General features: G+C 44.4%; 1 protein-coding gene across 1 annotated transcript in view; it reads right to left on the reverse strand.

Moving 5' to 3' along the window:
• Positions 1-385, reverse strand: part of DYNLRB2 (dynein light chain roadblock-type 2) — a 4637-nt gene extending 4252 nt beyond the window's left edge. The window contains exon 1 of the mRNA XM_019505268.1: positions 377-385. Within this exon, the coding sequence (XP_019360813.1) occupies positions 377-385 (9 nt within the window). The remainder of the gene's footprint in view (positions 1-376) is intronic.
• Between the last annotated feature and the right edge of the window lie 20238 nt (positions 386-20623).

The raw sequence follows: 20623 nt of genomic DNA on the forward strand, positions 1-20623 counted from the left end.
GGGGCCCGCGCCCCGCCACCCCCGCCCGCCCCGCGCCGCCCCGCGCCGCCCGCCCGCCTGTTACCATGGCCGCTGCCGCCGGACCCCGCTCCCTCCTGGCAACGGTTGCTAAGGCGCCAAGCCGGAAGCGCGGCGGGGAGCGGAAGTGCGCGACGACGGAGGGCGGTGTTCAACAGGCGAGGCCACGCCCCCGCACCGGCCACGCCCCCTCCAGCTGGCCCCGCCCGAGGCAGCGCGGGGGTTGGCTGCGGGCGGAGCGGGTGCGCGTCGGGGGCGTTGTCTGGGCTCGCACGGGTGTGCGCCGGGTGATCGCATACTCCCGCTGTGTGTGTTCCTGTTTTATTACACACACACGGAGACACACGCGTGCACATACGTTTCTCATTGTGTAGCTATTCCTACTAGACACAGACGCACGCGCACACATATATATACACGCATGCATATACACACGCACATATATATACACACAAGCACGCATACACTTCCAATTCTGTATATATTCCTGTTCTGTTACACACACACACACATGCATGCACATATATATACATGCATGCAACCATCTCCTATTTTATTACATGTACATACACATGCACACACACATATACATGCACACACACTTCCTATTGTATATATCTGTGTTTTATTACACCTGTATATATACACGCACACTCACTATTGTGTATATATTTCTATTTTATTGCACACACATATATATGTGCACATACACTGCTTATTGTATATACATATTACACATAGACACACACACAAATATATACACACACACATGCGTACACTTCCTATTGTATATATATTCGTATTTTATTACACACACACGCATGCGCACACATACACACGCACATATGTGTTCTGTGTGGAGTGGTGTCTTCAGACAGCTCCATGTGGGGGATGCGGGATGATCACAAAAAGCTCACTGAGTCCCAGTGACACATTATTACGTGTGTATTTGTGTGTGTGTGCTGGGGTCAGACTGGATGATCTAATGAGGTCCCTTCTGACCCTAGCATCTCTGAAATACACACACACATTTCCTATTATATATATAGTCCCATTTTATTACACATGTATGTTTGTGCGTGTGTATACACAGACACACGTGGTGCATAAGTAGAGTCATAGATTTCATAGATTTCATAGACATTCGGGCTGGAAGGGACCACAGAAGATCATCGAGTCCAGCCCCCCACCCAAAGGGCAGGAAGTCAGCTGGGGTCATAGGATCCCAGCAAGATAAGCATCCAATTTGCTCTTGAAGGCGTTCAATGTAGGAGCTTGAACCACCTCCGATGGCAGGCTGTTCCAGACCTTGGGGGCTCGGACAGTAAAGAAATTCTTCCTTATGTCCAGCCTGAAACGGTCCTGTAGTAGTTTATGACCGTTCGACCTCGTCATCTCTTGAGGTGCTCTGGTGAACAAACGTTCCCCCAGATACTGGCGGTCACCCCAATAAACTTGTAGGTGGCCACCAGATCACCCCTGAGCCTACGCTTTTCCAGGCTAAAGAGCCCCATGGCTCTCAGCCTGTCGTCATAAGGCCTGTTTTCCTGCCCTCTGATCATGCGCGTGGCTCTTCTCTGCACTCTCTCAAGCTTCTCCACATCCTTTTGGAATTGTGGAGCCCAAAACTGGACGCAGTACTCCAGCTGCGGCCTCACCAAGGCCGAGTACAAGGGGAGAATGACGTCCCCGGATTTGCTTGAGAAGCATCTGTGGATGCCAGCCAGCGTTTTGCTCGCTTTACTAGCCGCAGCATCACAGAAGTTGGGCTAGAGGGACCCCCTGAAGCACGATCATCCCTGTCCAAACCATCCCATATAAGCCAGAACCTAAACTCTGCATAAAAGACAACCATGGACCCTGACACAATGCAGACCTAAGACACCCGAAGCTGCCACAGGTAAAGCAGGGGAACCACAGTAGCTAAATGTCCTGCTTCTGTGAAGTGTTGTCAAATTGTACTCAAGAGATCCTGGGTAGAAGGCAGAAACCCCCACAGTCCATACAAATATATTCCATATGTATATAAGAATCTTATTTCTATATGCACACATACACATATGTATGCATGTGTGTGTGTGAGTATGTGTACACACACACACATACACACATATAGATATACACATACACGCGCTATTCCTATTGTGCGTGTGTGAGTGTGTATGTATGTATGTGTATATATATGTGTATGTATATATATATGTGTATGTGTGTGTATCTATATCTATCTATCCATCTAGCTATATATCTACTATAGGTAGACAAGGAACTTTGGGTAAATGTGATATCTTTTATTAGACCAACTAAAACAAGACTAACTATAACTCAACTAAAATAATTCCTAATTATGATATTAAAAATTATATATCTATATCTATCTAGATATAGATCTAGATAGATATAGATATATATATAATTTTGCAGTTAGAGGGCAGGCTAGAGGTGCACCTTTATAGACTAACAGAATAAGTAATAGGAGAGGTGAAAAACACTAAACTCTGAGGAAAAATCCTGGCTGATTATGACCTCCCCTGGTGCTTGCCTTCATAGTCCAAAGAAGGTTCTAGTCTATTTTTATTAACAGCTCATACTCCTAATAATAAAGTACTTTAGATCTAGGGTTGGATAGCTAACATTCCTTGAATAATACATACTTAGTTAAATGTTATGATTTTTTCCCTTATATGCACATGCGTACAAGCACACATATACAAGGGTGTATCTCTGCCCTGCCTTCTGACTTCCTGGCATGTCCAGACATGACATGAGAATGGCGGCAGTCAGTGGCATTTCCCCAGCATGCCCTGCGGGCAGGGGGTGCAGTTGAGTTCAGGACCTGGCCCACGTTGCGCAGGGTGCAGGGATCAGAAATAGCAGCATGTGCTTACATCACTGATTCAAAAGCTACCAAAACGGGATACCCAAGGCCCCTGCAAGGTGCTAGTGAAGAGAGGTGAAGATCTCTAGTGATGCGGCTCTATACAAGTGCTGGGAGTTGAAGCGTGTTGAACAAATTGCAGTTTGTTTGGACAAACAGACCATTTCTTTGTACTGCCAACTTTGAAATCTGCAGAGACACCCCCATGCTTCTCATATAGCAGGAAGCATGGTGCTGTGAATCCTTGGCACTGAGGGAGCCCTTCAGGTATTCCACATTTGTAAAGAATTGCAAGCACTGGGGCAGGACTGTTGGGACCGACTGGAAGATCTGCTCAGCAGCTTTTCATAACATGACTACTATAAACATTCGGAAAGAAAAAAGTAGGAAATGGGCCCAGTCCTGCAACACATTATTCATAGGATAGCCTTAGTGTCGGTCTATTGACTGGGATGCTGTACACCCCTAGAAAATACAGCTGTAATCCTGTGCTTGGTGCTGAGTCCCAGGGACAGTTTTGAAAACGTCAGACGTGTCTTTATAGGGATTCCTGAACTGGATTTCAAGCGGCAGCCAGCAACATGAAGATTTAACCCTGCACACATTATATGTGCCTAGCTTGGAGGGTTAAAATTATACACCCTTGTAGGGAGAACATTTTCCAAAACACAGGTCAAAGAGTTTTAATCTCAAAATTTAGGGGAAAAAACACACGAAAAGAACCAGATTCCCAGTTCCTGGTGAAACGTCATTGAAAAGTTTTTTAAACGTGTAAACACAGAAAAACACCAAATAACCACATTCCTGTTAACCCCATATCCAGCCAACCCCATGTTGTTTCTGCAGCGGGGGTTGTTTCTTTCTCTGCTTGTTCTGTAGTGTCCCTTTTTTATTTGGAAATCTTGTTCTTTCTGAGAGTTTTGAAACTGTTTTCCCATATCCCTTATATATTAACACGGTGCTTTAAAACTGTGGAGAAAAGTAACTTTTCATGGCTTTAGGGGGGAAGGGGGAGTTCAGGAAGGGGTATGAGCTGTCTTGGTGTAACTATTACCTCTGCAGGTCTACAAATGAGCTAAGCCCTGTATATTTAAACTTGAATGAAACAAAACTAAAGTCACAAGGGTTTTGCTACACTTGCAGTACTACAGGAACAGACAGTTACTTGACATGGTGATGGATCAATGCATGTGTTCGTAACTCCGCAGGGATCAGTCCCAGCTAGTGCAATTGGCGGCCTGCGTATCCCTCATTATGCATCAGCAAATAGATCATTCAGCAGCATTATGAGGAGGTCTGAGAACTAGAAATCATCTGTAGACTGCCTTAATTTACATTTTAACTGACTGGCTTTCTTGCATCCGTACCAACCCCTGGCTGCTTTACCACTCCATCCAGGAAGAGCACGGACCATTTGCAGACGCTTCCTCAGCCTGACGAAGGGTGTTTGTGCCCAAAGGGCTTGCTAAGAAGAATTTTTCCAACTATTTGAATTGGTTGAATAAAAGATCCTGGATTTACCCAAAGAAACTTGTCTGTCTGTAAGCTAGGACATTGCTCCTGAAAATGCTCCCCCATGTGAGTGACTTTCGGTACTGCCAGCCCTATACATCCAGAAGTCTTGAGACGGGCGTAAAGGTCCCTGTCCATGTGTATTCCCCAGTGTGAATCACTCCCTGGATTGAAATCTTGGCCTCACGGAAGCGACTTCAGTGGCACCAGGAGCTGAGTCAGCCCCAGGGCTTCTGTCTTTTGCAGCCTCACTTGGGTAGCAGAATTTGGAGGAAATGCTCAAGCACCCTTATACCAGGCATGAAGGTGACCCCCCTACCTCAGCTCACCAGCTGCAGGTGCCCCTGCTGCACCGCACAACAGACTCCTCAGTGCTGCAGACTGGCCTGCACCCTGCTACCCCCCTGGGGCAAGCACAAGAAACAGAAGCCAGAGGGAACTTGGAGAACCTGGTGCAGCCAGTGAGAAGAGAAGCAGGAGCTGGGTGGGAGTCTGGGGGATGCAGATTAATCCCTTGTGGGCTGCATGCAACCTGTAGATCAGTAGCTGGACAGCCCTAGACTAACTAACTAACTAGCCATTGATTAAGTGAGCTCTGCCTCATGAAAGCTCATGCATCTCCACCCTAGCTTGCTCCGAGGGTCTTATGGCTAAGGGCAAGCAAAACTCGGGGCATCCGAACCCCGAGCCTCTGGGCTTGGGCCTGTGAGTAGGATGCCCGCCAAAGGTTTTGGAAGCATCTGAAGGCCCAGGTGTGGGTGGAGGATGTTTGCCAGTAGTAGGGCCACTTGTGGTTCTGGACACTCAGATTTGGAATAAGTTTTGGCTAATTTGGCTGTGGATACACATTAAAAAAATCTCCATATTAGTCAGTCGATAAGGTGTATCTCTACCTGACTTCTGTCTGACTTCAGACTAAAATGGCTAACTACCTCTCTCCTTTCAATAGCATGAATGGCATGAATTTCTAGATACCCATGGCATGAATTTCTAGATACCCATTTATTTTTATTTCAAGGTGGGCAGAGGGGAGGAGTTTGGTAACAGCCATCAGATACCTGAAGGCTGGTTGCAAAGAGGACAGTCATAGACTCTTGGTGGCTACAGTGAACAGGACAAGACGCCAGGGAAATTTGGGTTGGATATTAGGAAGAAGTGTCTCACTGTGAGGGTGGTTCAGCATTGTAACAGGTACCGAAGCAAGGTGTGAATCTCTATCCCAGGAAGTTTATAAAAGCAGATTAGACAGATATTTAGCTGGGAACATTTGGTCAAGGATGATCCTTGGCTTTATCAGGGGGCTGTTTTAGATGACATCTTGAGGTCCATACTTCTGCATAATTCTACGAGGACTATTGCTACCGTGGCCGAGAACAGAAACGGCAACTGTAACATGCTAGCTATGCATTTGTTTGCAAAGAATAAATAATGCTGAGTTTTCAGACAGTTTTGATATTGTGCATTCAAGCCCATATTGTCTTTTCTGCCCGATAAAAGCAGCATTGTGCCTGACTGACACTAGAGCTCTGGAGGTACAAGGAAAGCAAAGGAGAATCCCACAAAAGCACAAAACACAATCAAGTTGCAGGTTTATGTAAGAAGGAAAGAATCTTTTTATATTTCAGATTGCTGGTATACTGGAAGGTCTGAACAGGATTTGCACAGGTGGGAGGGAGACCCTGCAAAAAGATAACAAAAGCATAAAATGGAGTGAATTGCTTTAGGTATCAGAAACAGCAAAAACACATTTATTGTCCTGTGTGTCATGACACGTGCAGGAGATGTGGGGACATAATATAGAAACCATGCATTGGCCCAAGTCTGCTTTGGGATCCAAAAGAAAGAAAGAAAGAAAAACTTCTCTCTCCAAGTTTGAATGAAATCTGTCTTTTGATTCATGCCTTTTAGATGTATTCATATGAATAGTTTGCTGTTAAGAAGCAAGTGTGAAGCTTGTTGCTGTGCCTGTGTAGCAGACCACAATGAATTACATAGCAGTAAACCAGAACAACTCACTCCATTGCATGCAAATAAATTAGACCTCAAGGCTATGAAACTAATGTATTGGCTCCACAACTCAAAAGGACTTAGGTGCCTAAAATAGGACGGAGGCAGCTATTAGGTACTTATGTCCAAAATTGTGATCCCAAAAACCTGCTCTTCAATGGCTGGCTGATCCTGAAGCCACTTGAAATGTCCTAACGCTCCTGCAGTCTTGCATATATCCAGTCTGAGCAACTTGGAGCCTAGTTCCTGCTGAAGACCTGTTCGGTCCCAGAAATGGGATGGAATGGCACCTACATTTCCTAAGGAGCCCAGTCCCATACATTTGCTCAGAACATGCTTAGCACACATCAACAGGACCCCCCCCATCACAAAACGTAGGCACGGCTGTTGTCATTTTAAAAAGTGGTGCGTGGATTGAGAACACAGTCATCATCACACTTGTTAAGATTTCAATCATTCTAAAGCTTTATTAAGTAAGTTTTAGAATAATTTGTTATCCATTCTCACTGCATATGCCCACTCCTTTCTCTCTCTCCCCACTGACAGAGCAGGATAGGCTTCCAGCAGCTACCTAGTTCTGGGTGTGGGTGGGCCATCTCCTTTGTTTCTAAATCCATTGTTCAGCTTGTTTGTGTGGGTCCTGGGTTGCTGTGTTTACCTGCTTTGCTCCATCTGCCATTAGCAGTTTGCATCTTTTATATACTCATATGCTTAGAAAAGCTATTCACTGTACTCGGGCAAGCTTAATCTCATTTACATAATGTTATTATCCATGCTTTTAAAACAGCATTATAATTTATCCTATTTTGTTTTCGTTGGTACATCGGTACCAATCATGCACATGATCACCATGTCAGAATGACCAGCCAAGCCATTTTCCTGTTATCCTCTACAAGATCATGTCAAAGTGTACCAGCCAACTTGAATTACATTCCTGTTTTCCACAGGGGATCTGATTTTTGGCCGTGTCTTCTCATGCAGGCAGGTGTTCCTGGATTTATCTCACGCATATTGATTAGTTATGTTTACTATCCAAAAGGTCTCCAGAGGAAGAGGCGCTAGTTGTGCCACTGCCTACCTTATTGTATAACAGCCTTGTATTTAGAGACATTGTCTAGGAAATGAGAGGCCCAAATGCTATTCCTTCCTCAGCCTGAGAGGGTACAAGCCCATGTCTCCTAACCCTTAGGATGAGCCCTGCTGGGAGTACTCCCCACCTTTCCTGCTGCAGTTGTGCCACTGTGCACATAGGAGCACAAGAACATGGAGCTAGAAAAAAAGATGTATTATAAAAGTGTCTCGTGGTTAGGGCACTCATTGAAAGGGTGGGGGTGTTGCATTGTGGTCCCTGACTTGTTTTTTTTTTCCGATGATTGCACTTTTGGACCTTGGTGTGTTAGTCCTACTTTGGACCTGGACCCCTATCCTTAGTTATTTCCATTTGGATTTTTTTTTGTTTTTTTGGTTGGTTGGTTGGGTTTTTTTGTACCATCATCAGAAAGAGATATAGGAACGCTTTAAGAAAAGGTTAATTAAGAGAGGAACAATGTTTATCTCTTGTTTGCAAATACACAAAGGGTTCAATCCCTCCTTCCCCAGTGCCCTGTGGAAAGCAGAATGGTTTTGTTTAGTCACAAGGGCTGAGGCTATTAGATCTGATTGCAGGATTGGGGCTTACACAGATAGCATTTTAATTATGTACAAGTGGCAGAACAGGCACACATGAAGGATGGGGCTTGTTAAATCTTGGTTTGATTTGTCCAGTCTGGGGTGAGAGCCATTGCTACTGGAGTGCAGCACCCAATCTTCTATTTCTTTGGCCATATTTCCTATAGAAAGTATCGTCCCTATCCTATTAATGCAGCAAGAACTAAATTCCTTTTATAAAAGCATTAACCTCTTAATTTCAAAGAAATGATAAATTGTCACCATTTGTAACTCAAGCTTCCCTTAGTTTTTCCTGTTCTCTTTTGAACACAGCATGCTCAAAGAAAAAATAGTTCTAGCAATCTGTGAATTCTGGGCTCTAAAATGAAATGAGATCATGTGGCGATATTGGCTCTTAAACAGTTGCTTCTTTCATTGCGTTTTGTCATCTCTTGGTTTCTTACCTAAATATTCACTAGGGGATTGTGGTAGAATCAGATGGACCCAATATGGGTACAAGGGCCTGTGCAGCCAGAGCTGGTTCCAGGAACAGCACAAGACAGGCTGAAACCTTCAGAAAGCTGAACGTGATTATACATTTGGATTTTAAAATCAATTTTCTTTGATTGTGTATGTGCCAACTTTCTATTCTCTTCCTTGGTTTTCAGATCTCTTGCTAGCTGCTGAAGAAATTCACAGATGATTTTGCCTAAGAAATACATCTGAGAATTTCCCAATCTGCTAATGAGCAACTTGCAAGGGTTGAAATCCATCAAATATATTAGTCATTGCAAATTATTTGCTGTGGTCTAGCACAGCTGATTTTAGTCTTTATTACTATCAGCTGGATTAGAACCAGTGGCCTATGGCTGAGACTCTTCTATCCTATGAAACTATCCTATTATCTGTCTCCTGAGTCATAACTGGAGTGTTAAAAGTGCCTCTGCTATGTACAACCGTACGTGAAAAATCAATGCCTTGAAAAGTTTTACAGGGGTGATCTGGAAAAACTTGCTAGATTAGGTAAAAACACCACATTATTAATACATTGCACAGATTTGCTGTATATATAAACTTCAGGGAAGAACTGAGCTCATGTGTTTTAGCTCACTATAAGAGTGAAATTAGATGGGGGTCCAATCAAGGAATATGTTTATGCTAATCAGGTGAAGCGGCCGAGTGATCTGATAAACCAGATGCTAAAACATAAAAGCAAGATTGTATAAAAATTATTGGCACATGAAAACAGGCAGAATATAGTGTAGAATATAAAACAAACATAGGCTTGCTCGCTAGCCATGTTTCTCCTTCAAGCTTTTCTTCCTTGGGATATTCAGAGTAGAATATTAACATCAAAATAAGTCACCATGGACAGAAATGCTGAATAATTAAAGAAAAAACTTCTATCTGAGCTATCTTTGGCTTTGGATTCCTTACTTCAAACCCACCTTCTTCTGTCTCTTGGAGAAAAAAGTTCATTGTCCTCTGGTCTATGAGCCACTGAGTAGCTACATGATGCATCTGTTTAACACCCCTAGCTTGAGACCCTAGGTGAGAGGCATCAAGATGGGTAGTGTCAGCTCTCCATGTCCATTGGGTGCTGGAGGAGAATAAATCAGCTTAATTTGCAGAAAGAAAAATTAGGTTAGATATTAGGTAAAATGCTTTAAGGGTAGTGGAGCACTGAAAGAGGTTCTCCAGGTTGGTTTGGGAATCTCCTTCCTTGGAGGCCCTTTAATAACAGGTCAGACAAATGGCTCTCGATAATTGTCTAGAATGTGTATTAGATCTTGCTTCACTGCAGGGAGATGGACTGGATGATCTGCAGAGGTCCCTTCCAGCCCTACCATTTTATGATTCCTGGACAGGATTCTCCTCCTGAAGGAAATAATTGGCCTGCAAGTCTGCAGACCTATCCAGAGCTGTAATGACAATAGTTAGCTCATATAAAGCTAAGAGAGAAGATGAGCTGGACTTTCCATAACTCCTCATAGTTATCAGTTCCCAGATGTCATCCAGGCAAGAAATCATAGAACTAGAAACCAAGAGCAAGGACCCCACAGTTTATCCATGGGGAGAACAAATGCAAACTTATATTTAAGTACTGGAGATTTGAATGCATGCTAACTTTGTGGCCTATTTAATGACTTGTGGTTTCCTGAGAGTTAAACTGCTCTGAAACTTGCACTCTGAAAACTTTAGACAGACTGAGCCATCAGAAACTTTGGAGACAGAAGGATGGATGGTAAAAAAAAGAGAAAAAAAGAAATGAGATAATAAAGGAACTTTTTAAGGGGGATTCCCATTTATTTTCTGTTAGCAGTTTTACTGGCTAGTAATCAGTTGTTATCGCTGTTACCTTCTTCTATCAGTAAAATAACCATAAAATATCAGACTTTTTTATATTCATTTTAATATTCAACTAGAGGTATTAGCTGCCTGTTGGATCATTGTTTTTCTGCATTTCCAATAAAATGTATGGCTTTTAAAAGATGACATCCAGGAAAATGTCATACAGTCAGGGATTCTGCAAAGAAATAAAACTGCTTGTGAGGGAGAGCCCTGGTATTCCGCATAAGAAAGTCATACCAGCATGTGGCCCAGTAAGGACATAAGTACAGAATATTCCCTAACCCGGCTTGCTATCACTAAAGATTTATCCAGCATCCATCTACTCTAATCTTATCTGTTGTCTCAATAATCCCCCAAATTGGAAACTATAGTGAGATGTCTTTAAGGATGTGACTGTGTATGACATCAATTACCAGAGGTATGAAATGAATGAATGAATGAATGAATGAATGAATGAAGGGCCTTCTAAATTTTATGCAGAACAGAGCTATTTTATCACAACTTTGAAAGTAGAAGTTGGTTGGACTTCATATTTTACCCTCAAGAAATGAATGGTGGGGAATTTGAGTTTCGCACACAAATCCTCTAGATGGTGCTACAGTTATATCCTATTGTAAAAAAGAAGCTTAAGAAGCTGCTGCCGAGCAAATGTTTAACATGGTAAATGCCAAATAACTTTGATCAGGTATTGTACTATGAGATTAATGATTTCTGCTACAGTATTGTTTACAGGTCTATACAAGGAGGAATCAGCATGCATGCATCATGCACCTAACCGAAAAGTTGGAGTGCTTTTATATATAAAATCTTGTAGCAAACACTTGTCTGGCCAAATTGTTCCCTTGTCCCTTGAAACCTTCTATAAAAGCACCTCATCAGAGCATCCATACCTAGAGTGCTGATGAGGGCAGAGGTGACCAACTGTAGCCTGTGCTGCTGATTAAGTGAAGGCAATAAGCTTCTTAAGACTCCTAGCAGATGTTGCTGCTTTTGTATGCTAATGGGAACTTTATGAACCATTTTCTCTTCCTTCTGAGACCAGATGTAAGTACATGAAAATCACTACTTTATATCGAGAGCAAATTGATAATAACCTTGGTTCAGTTGTAAGGCAGAAACTGTGCAGACGCTTTATTTGATAATTGCAATAAGCTTATGCAGAGCTTCATCAAAATTAATATTTGATATTCTGCTAACTTTTCTTCTATTAAAGCCCTAAAACAAACTCTGAATAGCGAGCACATTCTTTTCTGGCTTTGTAAATATGACCTCCGCTAGCCTGGCACTTTTCCAGAGGACTGGGATATGGATTCTCTCCAGCACATTTTTCTATAATCCTATGGGTAAGAACATGGAAAGCATCTGACCCTTTTGCACCCTGCCTCCTTCAGATGGTGGAAGGGTTAGTCAGACATAAGCAAATCAAAGGTACAGGTAGACTCATTTCAGTGATACCTAGGAGGTTACCAAGTTTTCAGAGATCTGAGCCAGCTTGGAAGAAAGCTGCTTTGTGTGGTCTGCAGAGAATATAGAAATATAGGATGGTTTATGTCTCAGAAGGTGGGGCCTATGCAGTGCTGCACGTGCATGGTTTCCTAATTCCGCCTTTCCCAGGAAGGGTCCACTGAAACCAATAGGAGTTTTAAGCATAGATCAGTGGCTGGTTCACATTACTATTATGACTATTATTGGCCTTCAAACAAATGGCTATGACTGCAGCCAGCTAGTAAAGGGACGAATTGGGGCCCCACATCCTCTGTTCGCAAAAGACTGAGTCATAGGGTTAAACTCACTGTCACCCATTGCATTCTTTATGATGAAGAGAAGACTTAACTATCTGTGTAAAACATCTGTGTGCAAGGCAACCCCAGCAAACAAACAAACAAAGCTCTTTTGGAGAATAATAAAGAAACAGGGTGAGCCATGAAGTTGCATTTTAAAAACTTCAGCTCAAATGGATAATTGCATCCTTGCTGTTGGAAGTTGACATCTTGCATTTTAGATCCTTGTGAGGTTGCAAAAAAAATTGGTAAATGGTGTATAACTAAATAATTTAAAATGCTTTGTATTTCTTTTATATGAGATAGAAAACTAAATTCTTGCCCACTCAAGGTCATTAAAAAGCTTGTCTCATTCTTCAGAAGAGTTGGGGTTTTAGCTCCTGGCCAGATTCCAGTTTGGATAGTAGCAGTGTGTTCAAAGTCCTTCTATAGTTTCTATAAGGCTGGGGACAGACGTTACACATGAACCAGTTTAAGTGATCAGAAACTGGTTTAAACCTGTAAGAAGACAGAAGTTCAGTGCACATAAACCAGTTTCAAAATGGCTGGAACCAGTCTGAGATAAACCTGGTTGAATGTAGTGTCAGACTTAACTAATTGAGGCCAAACCAATTAATGAAACTTCTGTCCCAGAACCCTTCCTGGTTTAAGTTCAATCAGAGTCCCCCAGAATCCCAGCATGCTTTTCAGCTCTGGGCTGGGCTGGGCTGTGCTGTCTGCTCCAGAGAGCGGGGCTGGCCCTGCCCCTGCTCCTCTGCTTTCTAGCTGGAGCAAGGGTGGTGGCATGGCCAGATGTCACCCCCCTCAAGGCAAAGGGGGAAGGGGAGAGTTTTTTTCCCCCCTCCCTCCCCTGTCCCACCAGCACAGACACCAGCTGGGGTCTTTCAGGCAGGGGCGCAGCAGCCACTGTCAGGCATTTTGCCCCACTTGGTGCTCAAGTGGCGGGGGTATGGCTAGCTCTGGCAGCAGCCTCAGGCAAACAGGGGACAGAAGGGGTTTAATTCCTCCCTCCCCTGTCCCAATGGTGTCAGGGTTTGCCTGGCTGGGGCGGAGAAGCCTGTGTCAGGGCTGCTCCCCTCCCCCTTTCTGCTTCAGCAGCAGGGGTGGGGGCATGGCCAGATGCCAGCCAGCATGGCCTCCTGAGGTGAAGGGAGCAGGGAGGGGGTTTATTTCCTCCTCCTGGGGAACTGTAGTTGGGGGTCTACCAGCCCCGACTGCCCCCTCTGCTGTTCGCCCCGGGCCAGGCAGACTGTGGCTGGGGTTCCCCGGGGGGAGAGAAGAGGGAGGGGACCATACTGACTGGCATCAGCCATGACCCTGCCGCTGGCACTCTAGCAGCGAGTGGGGAGCAATCCTGACAGGGACTGCTGCACCTCTGCCTGGCAGACCCCACTGGGATCAGTGCCAGTGGGACAGGGGAGGGAGGGGGGAATTAAAGTCCTCTCCATCTCCCATTTGCTTTAAGCTGCTGCTGGGGCTGCCACTTGAGCGGCGAAGGTAGGAAATGCTTGGGAGGGGCTACTTCCAGGCACACCCTGACTGGGGTCCCTGCAGGCCAGAGTGGCGGTTCAAATTCCTCCCCAGTCATACTCAGCCTGCCGGGTCCTGGCTACACACCTGCCCCCCGGAACTGCTCAGTTTGCTTCCAGCCGAGGGCTCGCTCCAGTACCCTCTGGCTTCTGGCCTGAGCCACTGCAGGTATGTGCCTGCATCTACAGAATCAAAAGTGAATGTCTGTTCAGTTGTAAATTAGTTCAATCTATGCAGGTTAGAGTAAGCTGCAAGGATTGAGTTGATTCAGGCTCAGGCTCAGGCTTTTTTAATATCTGCTCTTAGCCTTAGAGTGATGGGAATGATGGTCAGCTGAGGCAGCGACCCAGCTGAAGATCAGGTCTGAAAGTTTTACTTTCTGTCTAAAAATGTCATGGAGTGTTACCTTTTCCAGTAAGAACAGAGCTGTATTTCACCCCAGGAGTAGCTACAGCTAAAGGAATGAAGAATGTCTGCTGTAAAACTCAGTCATCTTTCAGGTTTACAAGGTTTGGACTGCCTTCAGGATGACAGCTGTTTAATGCAAGATCGCAGACCACTTAATTATTTTTCTATGTCCACTCACAGTGACATGTCATTGACACAGAATATTAGTGCAATAGGTTTAGATGTTAAACACTAGCAAAAAGAGACAGTTTGCTCTGAGCACCACCAGTGGGACCCTGTCAACATTAAGAAGCCAAAGCAAAGTTGCCTTGCACAGGCTCTTTACAGTAGCTGACCTCTGGTTTTAGACTGCAGGTGATAGTGAAAGAAAGAAGTTGGGCCTCTCAAGAAGCGACAGCCTCCTTCCTACCTTGTGGAATTCAGATCTGAGAATAGCAGGTCCCAGCCCCAGCTGGTGGTAATTGCAACTCTGGGAGAGAACGGATTGAAGCCAGCTGGGCTCCCAGCAATCTGTGACTTTATACATCTTAATCAGGAGTTTGGAGCACAACCATGAATAAATAGGAAGTTAGAATTAGAGTAGGGCTTCACTTTCTTGGACAACTGAGCTTCTGAATGGTCTTCAAGGATGGTCTCAAATATAATGTCATTTAGTACTGCAGCGCAGTATAGCAATATTGGTTCCCAATCTCAGGTTGGATTGGAAGTAGAAATAGTAAAATAAAATAAGAGAACGTAACCCAGTTTGTAAATATCCAGACTTTTGGATGCATACTAAACTGACCATTGGGAGGTTTTTTCATTGGCAACAAACAGCCTTGGAATCATTCATTTATTAGTAAAACATACTTAGATCTGATTTGTCATCAGGAGCTTTGGTAATGAGTGTTTTTTTTTTCTAATAAAGAGAATCTGTAGGGCCATTGATAAGAAGTAGCAGAAACATCGCTGGTAGAACTGGGAATGAAAGAAGTAGTTACGAACAGGTAAGTATGGAGAGGAACAGAGCAGGAGTTGTGCTGTACGTAAAAGAGCCATATGATTGCTCAGAGATCCAGTATGAAACTGGAGATAGGCCTGTTGAAAGTTTCTGGTTTAGGGTCAGAGGGGAGAGTAACAAGGGTGATGTTGTGGTGGGGGTCTGCTGTAGACCACCAGACCAGGAGGAAGTGGTGGATGAGGCTTTTTTCAAACAGTTAGTTGAAGCTTCCTGGTCACAAGCCCTGGTTCTCCTGGGGGACTTTGGGAGGGCAATACTGCACTGCACAGACAATGTAGGAAGTTTTTGGAGAGTGTTGGGTACAAGTGCTGGAGCGTCCAACTAGAGGCCGTGCTCTTCTTGAGCTGCTGCTCACAAATAGGGACGAATTGGTGGGGAATGCAGTAGTGGATGGCAACTTGGCAGCAGTGACCACGAAATGATTGAGTTTAGGATCCTTAGGAAAGGAAGGAAGGAGAGCAGCAGAGTAAGGACCATGGACTCCAGAAAAGCAGACTTTGACTTGCTTGGGGGACTCATGGGCAGGATCCCCTGGGAAACCAGTATGAAGGGGAAAGGAGTCCAGGAGAGCTGGCTGTACTTCGAAGAAGCCTTACTGAGAGTGCAGGAACAAACCATCCTGATGCGCAGGAAAGCTAGCAAGTATGGCAGAAGACCATCTTGGCTTATCAGGAAACTCTTCTGTAAACTAAATCACAAAAAAGAAGCTTATAAGAAGTGGAAACTTTGACAAATAACTAGGGAAGAATATAAGAACATTGCTCAGGCATGCAGGGATGAAGCTAACAAGAAGGGTTTTTACAGGTATGTTGGTAGCAAGAGGAGGATCAGGGAAAGTGTGAATCGCTTACTGAATGGCTTAGGCAAACTTGTGACAGAGGATGCAGAAAAGGCTGATGTACGCAATGCTTACTTTGCCTCAGTCTTCACAGGCAAGGTCAGCTCCCAGACTACTGTACCTGGCAGCACAGTCTGGGGAGGAGGTGAGCAGCCCACTGTGGCAAAAGAACAGGTTAGGTACTATTTAGAAAAGCTGGACATACAAAAGTCCTTGGGGCCAGATGGGATGCATCTGAGGGTGATGACAGAGTTGGTTGATTCAGAATCACTAGCCATCATCTTTGAAAACTCAGGAGAGGTCCAGGATGATTGGAAAAGGCCAAATATAGTGCCCATATTTAAGAAGGGGAAAAAGGAAGATCCAGGAAACTACAGATCAGTCGGCCTAACTCCCAAAATCATGGGGCAGATCCTCAAGGAGTCCATCTTGAAGCACTTGGAGGAGAAGAAGGTGATTAGGACCAGTCAGCGCGGATTCACCAGGGGGCAAGTCATGCCTGACCAACCTGATTGCCTTCTATGATGAGATGACTGGCTCTGTGGGGTGACCAGTGGATGTGGTGTACCTTGATTTTAGCAGGGCTTTTGATATGGTCTCCTACAGCATTCTTGCAAGCAAGCTAAGGAAGTACGGGTTGGATGAATGGACTGTAAGGTGGATAGAAAACTGGGTGGAGCATCAGGCTCAGAGGGTAATAATGGCTCAACATGTAGTTGGCAGCTGGTATCAAGTGGAGTGCCCCAGGGTCAGTCTTGGTGCTGCTCTTGTTTAATGTCTTCATCAGTGACCTGGAAGATGGCATGGAGTGCACCCTCAGTAAGTCTGCACCAAGCTGGGGGGAATAGTAGATAGGCTGGAGGGTAGAACCAGAATTCAGAGAGACCTAGACAAATTGGTGGATTGGGCCAAAAGAAATCTCAGGAGGTTCAACGAGAACAAGTGCAAAGTCCTGCATTAGTATGGAACAATCCCATGCACCAGTACAGGCTGGGGGCTGACTGGCTAGGCAGCAGCTCTGTATAAAAGGACCTGGGGGTTGCAGTGGACAATCAGCTGAATATGAGTGTGCCCCTGTTGCCCAGAAGGCTAACGACATACTGGGTTAGCAGGAGCATTAGTAGGAGCGTTGCCAGTAGGTCCAGGAAAGTGATCGTTTCCCTCTATTCTGCACTGGTGAGGCCACATCTGGAGTACTGGGTTCAGTTTTGGGCCTCCCACTACAGAAAGTGGGTAAATTGGAGAGAGTCCAGCGGAGGGCAATGGAAGTGGTGGGGGGCCTGCGAGACATGACTTCTGAGGAGAGACTAAGGGAACTGGGCTCATTTAGTCTGGAGAAGAGAAGACTGTGGGGGGATTTAATAGGTGCCTTCAACTACCTGAAGGGGGGTTCAAAAGAGGCTGGAGCTGGACTGTTCTCAGTGGTGGCAGATGCCAGAACAAGGAGCAATGGGATTAAGTTGCAGCAAGAAAGGTTTAGGTTAGATAGTAGGAAGAATTGTCTCACTAGGAGGGTAGTAAAACACTGGAACGGGTTACCCAGAGAGGTGGTGGGATCTCCATCCTTGGAGATTTTTAAGACCTAGCTAGACAAAGCCTTGACTGGGATGATCTAGTTGGCGATGGTCCTGCTTCAAACAAGGGGTTGGACTAGATGACCTCCTGAGGTCCTTCCAACACTAACTTTCTGTGGTTCTATGATCTATGTGGATTCATTTGCCAATCTGTTTTTCTTTATAGATCTGGTGAAAGTTGCCCTCTGTGGTTTCCAATGAAAGCAAGCGCAACTGTATAATTTCTACTTCATCATTGATGGGGAAAAAACAAAATTGCCAGTAAAAGACGATACCATAAATACTGCCACTTTATCTTAGCAGAGGGGTGCTTCTGCTAACAGTTCCTAACTTGTAATGTTTGTAATTTTTTGGGCTCTGAAGGGAATTACTGGCATGGGGTGCCTATACATGTGCAGAGAGGCTGCTCGATTAATTGAGTCTGCTGGAGTCTGGTAATTACTGTGCTCCAACAGACTCCGGAGTCACATGTATCAGTGTTCTCGCACTGAAAAATGGCAGCGAGGACATTTTAACTAAAGCTCATTTGATGAGCTTTAGTTAAAGCACCCCCGCTGCCATTTTTCTGTGTGGACGTTGATACACATGACGTTTCATGTGCTTTAATTGAAGTGCCCCCCTCCACCTTCCAGAACACGTCTATCAACGCCCACTGTTATCAAAGTTGCAGGTATCTATTTTACAATTGGATAATGAATGGTACATGGTGGTTTAGTCATTTTCTAGTAGCTCCCTGGGACTATCTGGCTTTGATATTCTCTACATCAAAAACACAGAAGTAAATCCAGCTCTAAAACCAGAAAGCTTATAGTAGTGATATGTGGCCAGTAAGAAACTTTGTGAAGATGAGAAAGATGTACGCTAGATTGAGTTGTCCTGTAACCAGGCAATGCAACCTCGCCAGTCAAATTCCTCCCTCCTATGTCATTGTAACTTAGTGAATCCTTAAACGTTTTGGTCACCTTATTTGACTCCTTTCCTAGCATTATTCAGTGCAATCTCTCTGTAGCTAGTAGGCCAACCCTGCCCCCAGCAGACTAACAGTGAATGATTCAGTGATATCCTTCGAGATGGTGTCAGAATAGCATCCCTTTGATTCTGCCCTTACTTTGTGCTTTCAAAACTACGAGGACTGCACTGGCAGGCAAGTTAATAAGCATAAACATCCAACTTCAGCATCATTAGAGTAGAGCCACGAGCCACAGCCATGCACCATCGTTTGAATAAAGTATTTGCCACGTTTTTTATGTGGTAGAAGTGTTTCCATGAATTTTGGCATGTAAATTAAACAAATAATGGCTATTGGCGCTAAGTAACCAAAATATAAACAAAGTTGCATATTTTCCACCCACCGCTCCCATTAGCCTGTCGACTGTGACTCATGGGATTCCTCCTGCTGTTCCAAATGAATTGTTTGCTGTTGCATTGTCCGGAGCACAGTGAGCCATGATGTGCAGTGCCGCAGCTGTCTCCAAGTGCCATGAGCTGACGAGCGCTCCTAAAGGTGCTGATCTCTCAGGCTAGCCCGGACATCTTTCCACATTTTGTCTTACCGGGGTCTTCTCAAAGCAGGACATTTTTAACTTGTTCCATTTCCCTAATGAAAATGTTGTTTTCTCCTGCAGCCTGCGTCTGGTTTTTCTGTTTTTTTGGTCTAGTCTCCTCTTTTCCTTTTAGCAATGTATTATTTATTAATAGGCCTTTTAATGGTGCCCAGCAACATACTGCCTGAGCATTTTACAAACACTAATGAATGTATCCTCATAACAATCCAGGAGATTAGGAAAATAATATGAAAGGGAATTGTGGCATGTTGAAAATGTTGTTTGATAAGTCCTTTTGGCAGACCCATGTTGCTTGTAGTGGATTTAGGTTCTTAGGTCCAAAAGCTGTAATCCTGACAACTCCTGTTTGGTTGCTGCCTAGACATGGAGGTCCCTGATCCCCGCAAGGGTTGCCGTTTTGGACTCGGAGATTCCCACGGCACTTAAAAAGGCTGCTTCTGCATATGCATAAATGTGCCTCAGTCTTGCCAGGGTTGAGCGGCTTGACCTTTTTTTGCCTGATCACAATCCAGAAACAAAATCCTGAAAAACTCAGTCTGGTAGGCAGTTTCTTATATACCCTAATGTTTTATCTGACATCGGAATATTCTTAAATCCGCTCCCTTGCCCACTAAAATGGCAAACACCGCAAAGATCAGAGACTGGTAGTGCATGGATGACTAAAAACCTCTTTAGTGGACCTGCCTTTCTTCGTCTGGCCATGCAGGTTTTCCTGATGCCTCAGGCCTCCTAGCCTGCCATTCCTCTGCTGTGCTAATTCTTTCTCTAAGATAGTGTACTAGTTGCTCTGAAATATCCACGTGATGCTACAAAGTGCTTCCCTTTCTGTATCTTTAGCTCTCTGCAAAATAACCCCTCTAATAATGATTTTTAGCTCTGGTCTCGTTGGCCTATTTATGAACATGGATTTTTCTTGGGTGTGTGGGTTTTCCTGCCCAAGTGTCTTATCGAAATCTGAAATGGAAAGGTGACCCAAGGGCAGGAAAACCCGCATACCCAAGAAAAATCCCGTCCAGACTGGTGAAAGGTAACGTAAGATAAGTGTTTGGGTGTTAGTTTTATTTCAGTCAGTGTTAGTCTCCTGGCAGCCAGATGTGCTTCTGTGTTTATTATGCAAAGAAGAATCAGTATGATCATTGGCAATAGGCTCCCTTGCAAGCCTTTTAAATTCCCCAGTTCAGAATTGTGTCTTCACCTCATCCACTATAGTTACACATGAATGAAAACCTGAAACGTTTGCCAGCTACCTTACTCGGAGCAGCTGCTATGGGAAAATAAGTTCAAGAATAACTTGATGTTAAGCTATTATCACCATGTGTAAGTGACAGTGCAGAATGCCCATATTTGCAGGATTTCAGGCAATGCTTCTTTTAATCACTGAAACGATCTCCACTGCAGGTGTGTAACGGCATTTATCATCTTCTCCTCTTCCTCCTTTCTGACATCCAGACATGAACTTTCTGAGCCTGAAGAGCCCAAGGGTTTATGCCGAACAAACTCATTCCCAGACTCT

The sequence above is a fragment of the Gavialis gangeticus genome, unplaced genomic scaffold (genome assembly GCF_001723915.1).
Source record: "Gavialis gangeticus isolate Ggan-Ray unplaced genomic scaffold, GavGan_comp1, whole genome shotgun sequence".
In the NCBI taxonomy this organism is placed as follows: domain Eukaryota; kingdom Metazoa; phylum Chordata; order Crocodylia; family Gavialidae; genus Gavialis; species Gavialis gangeticus.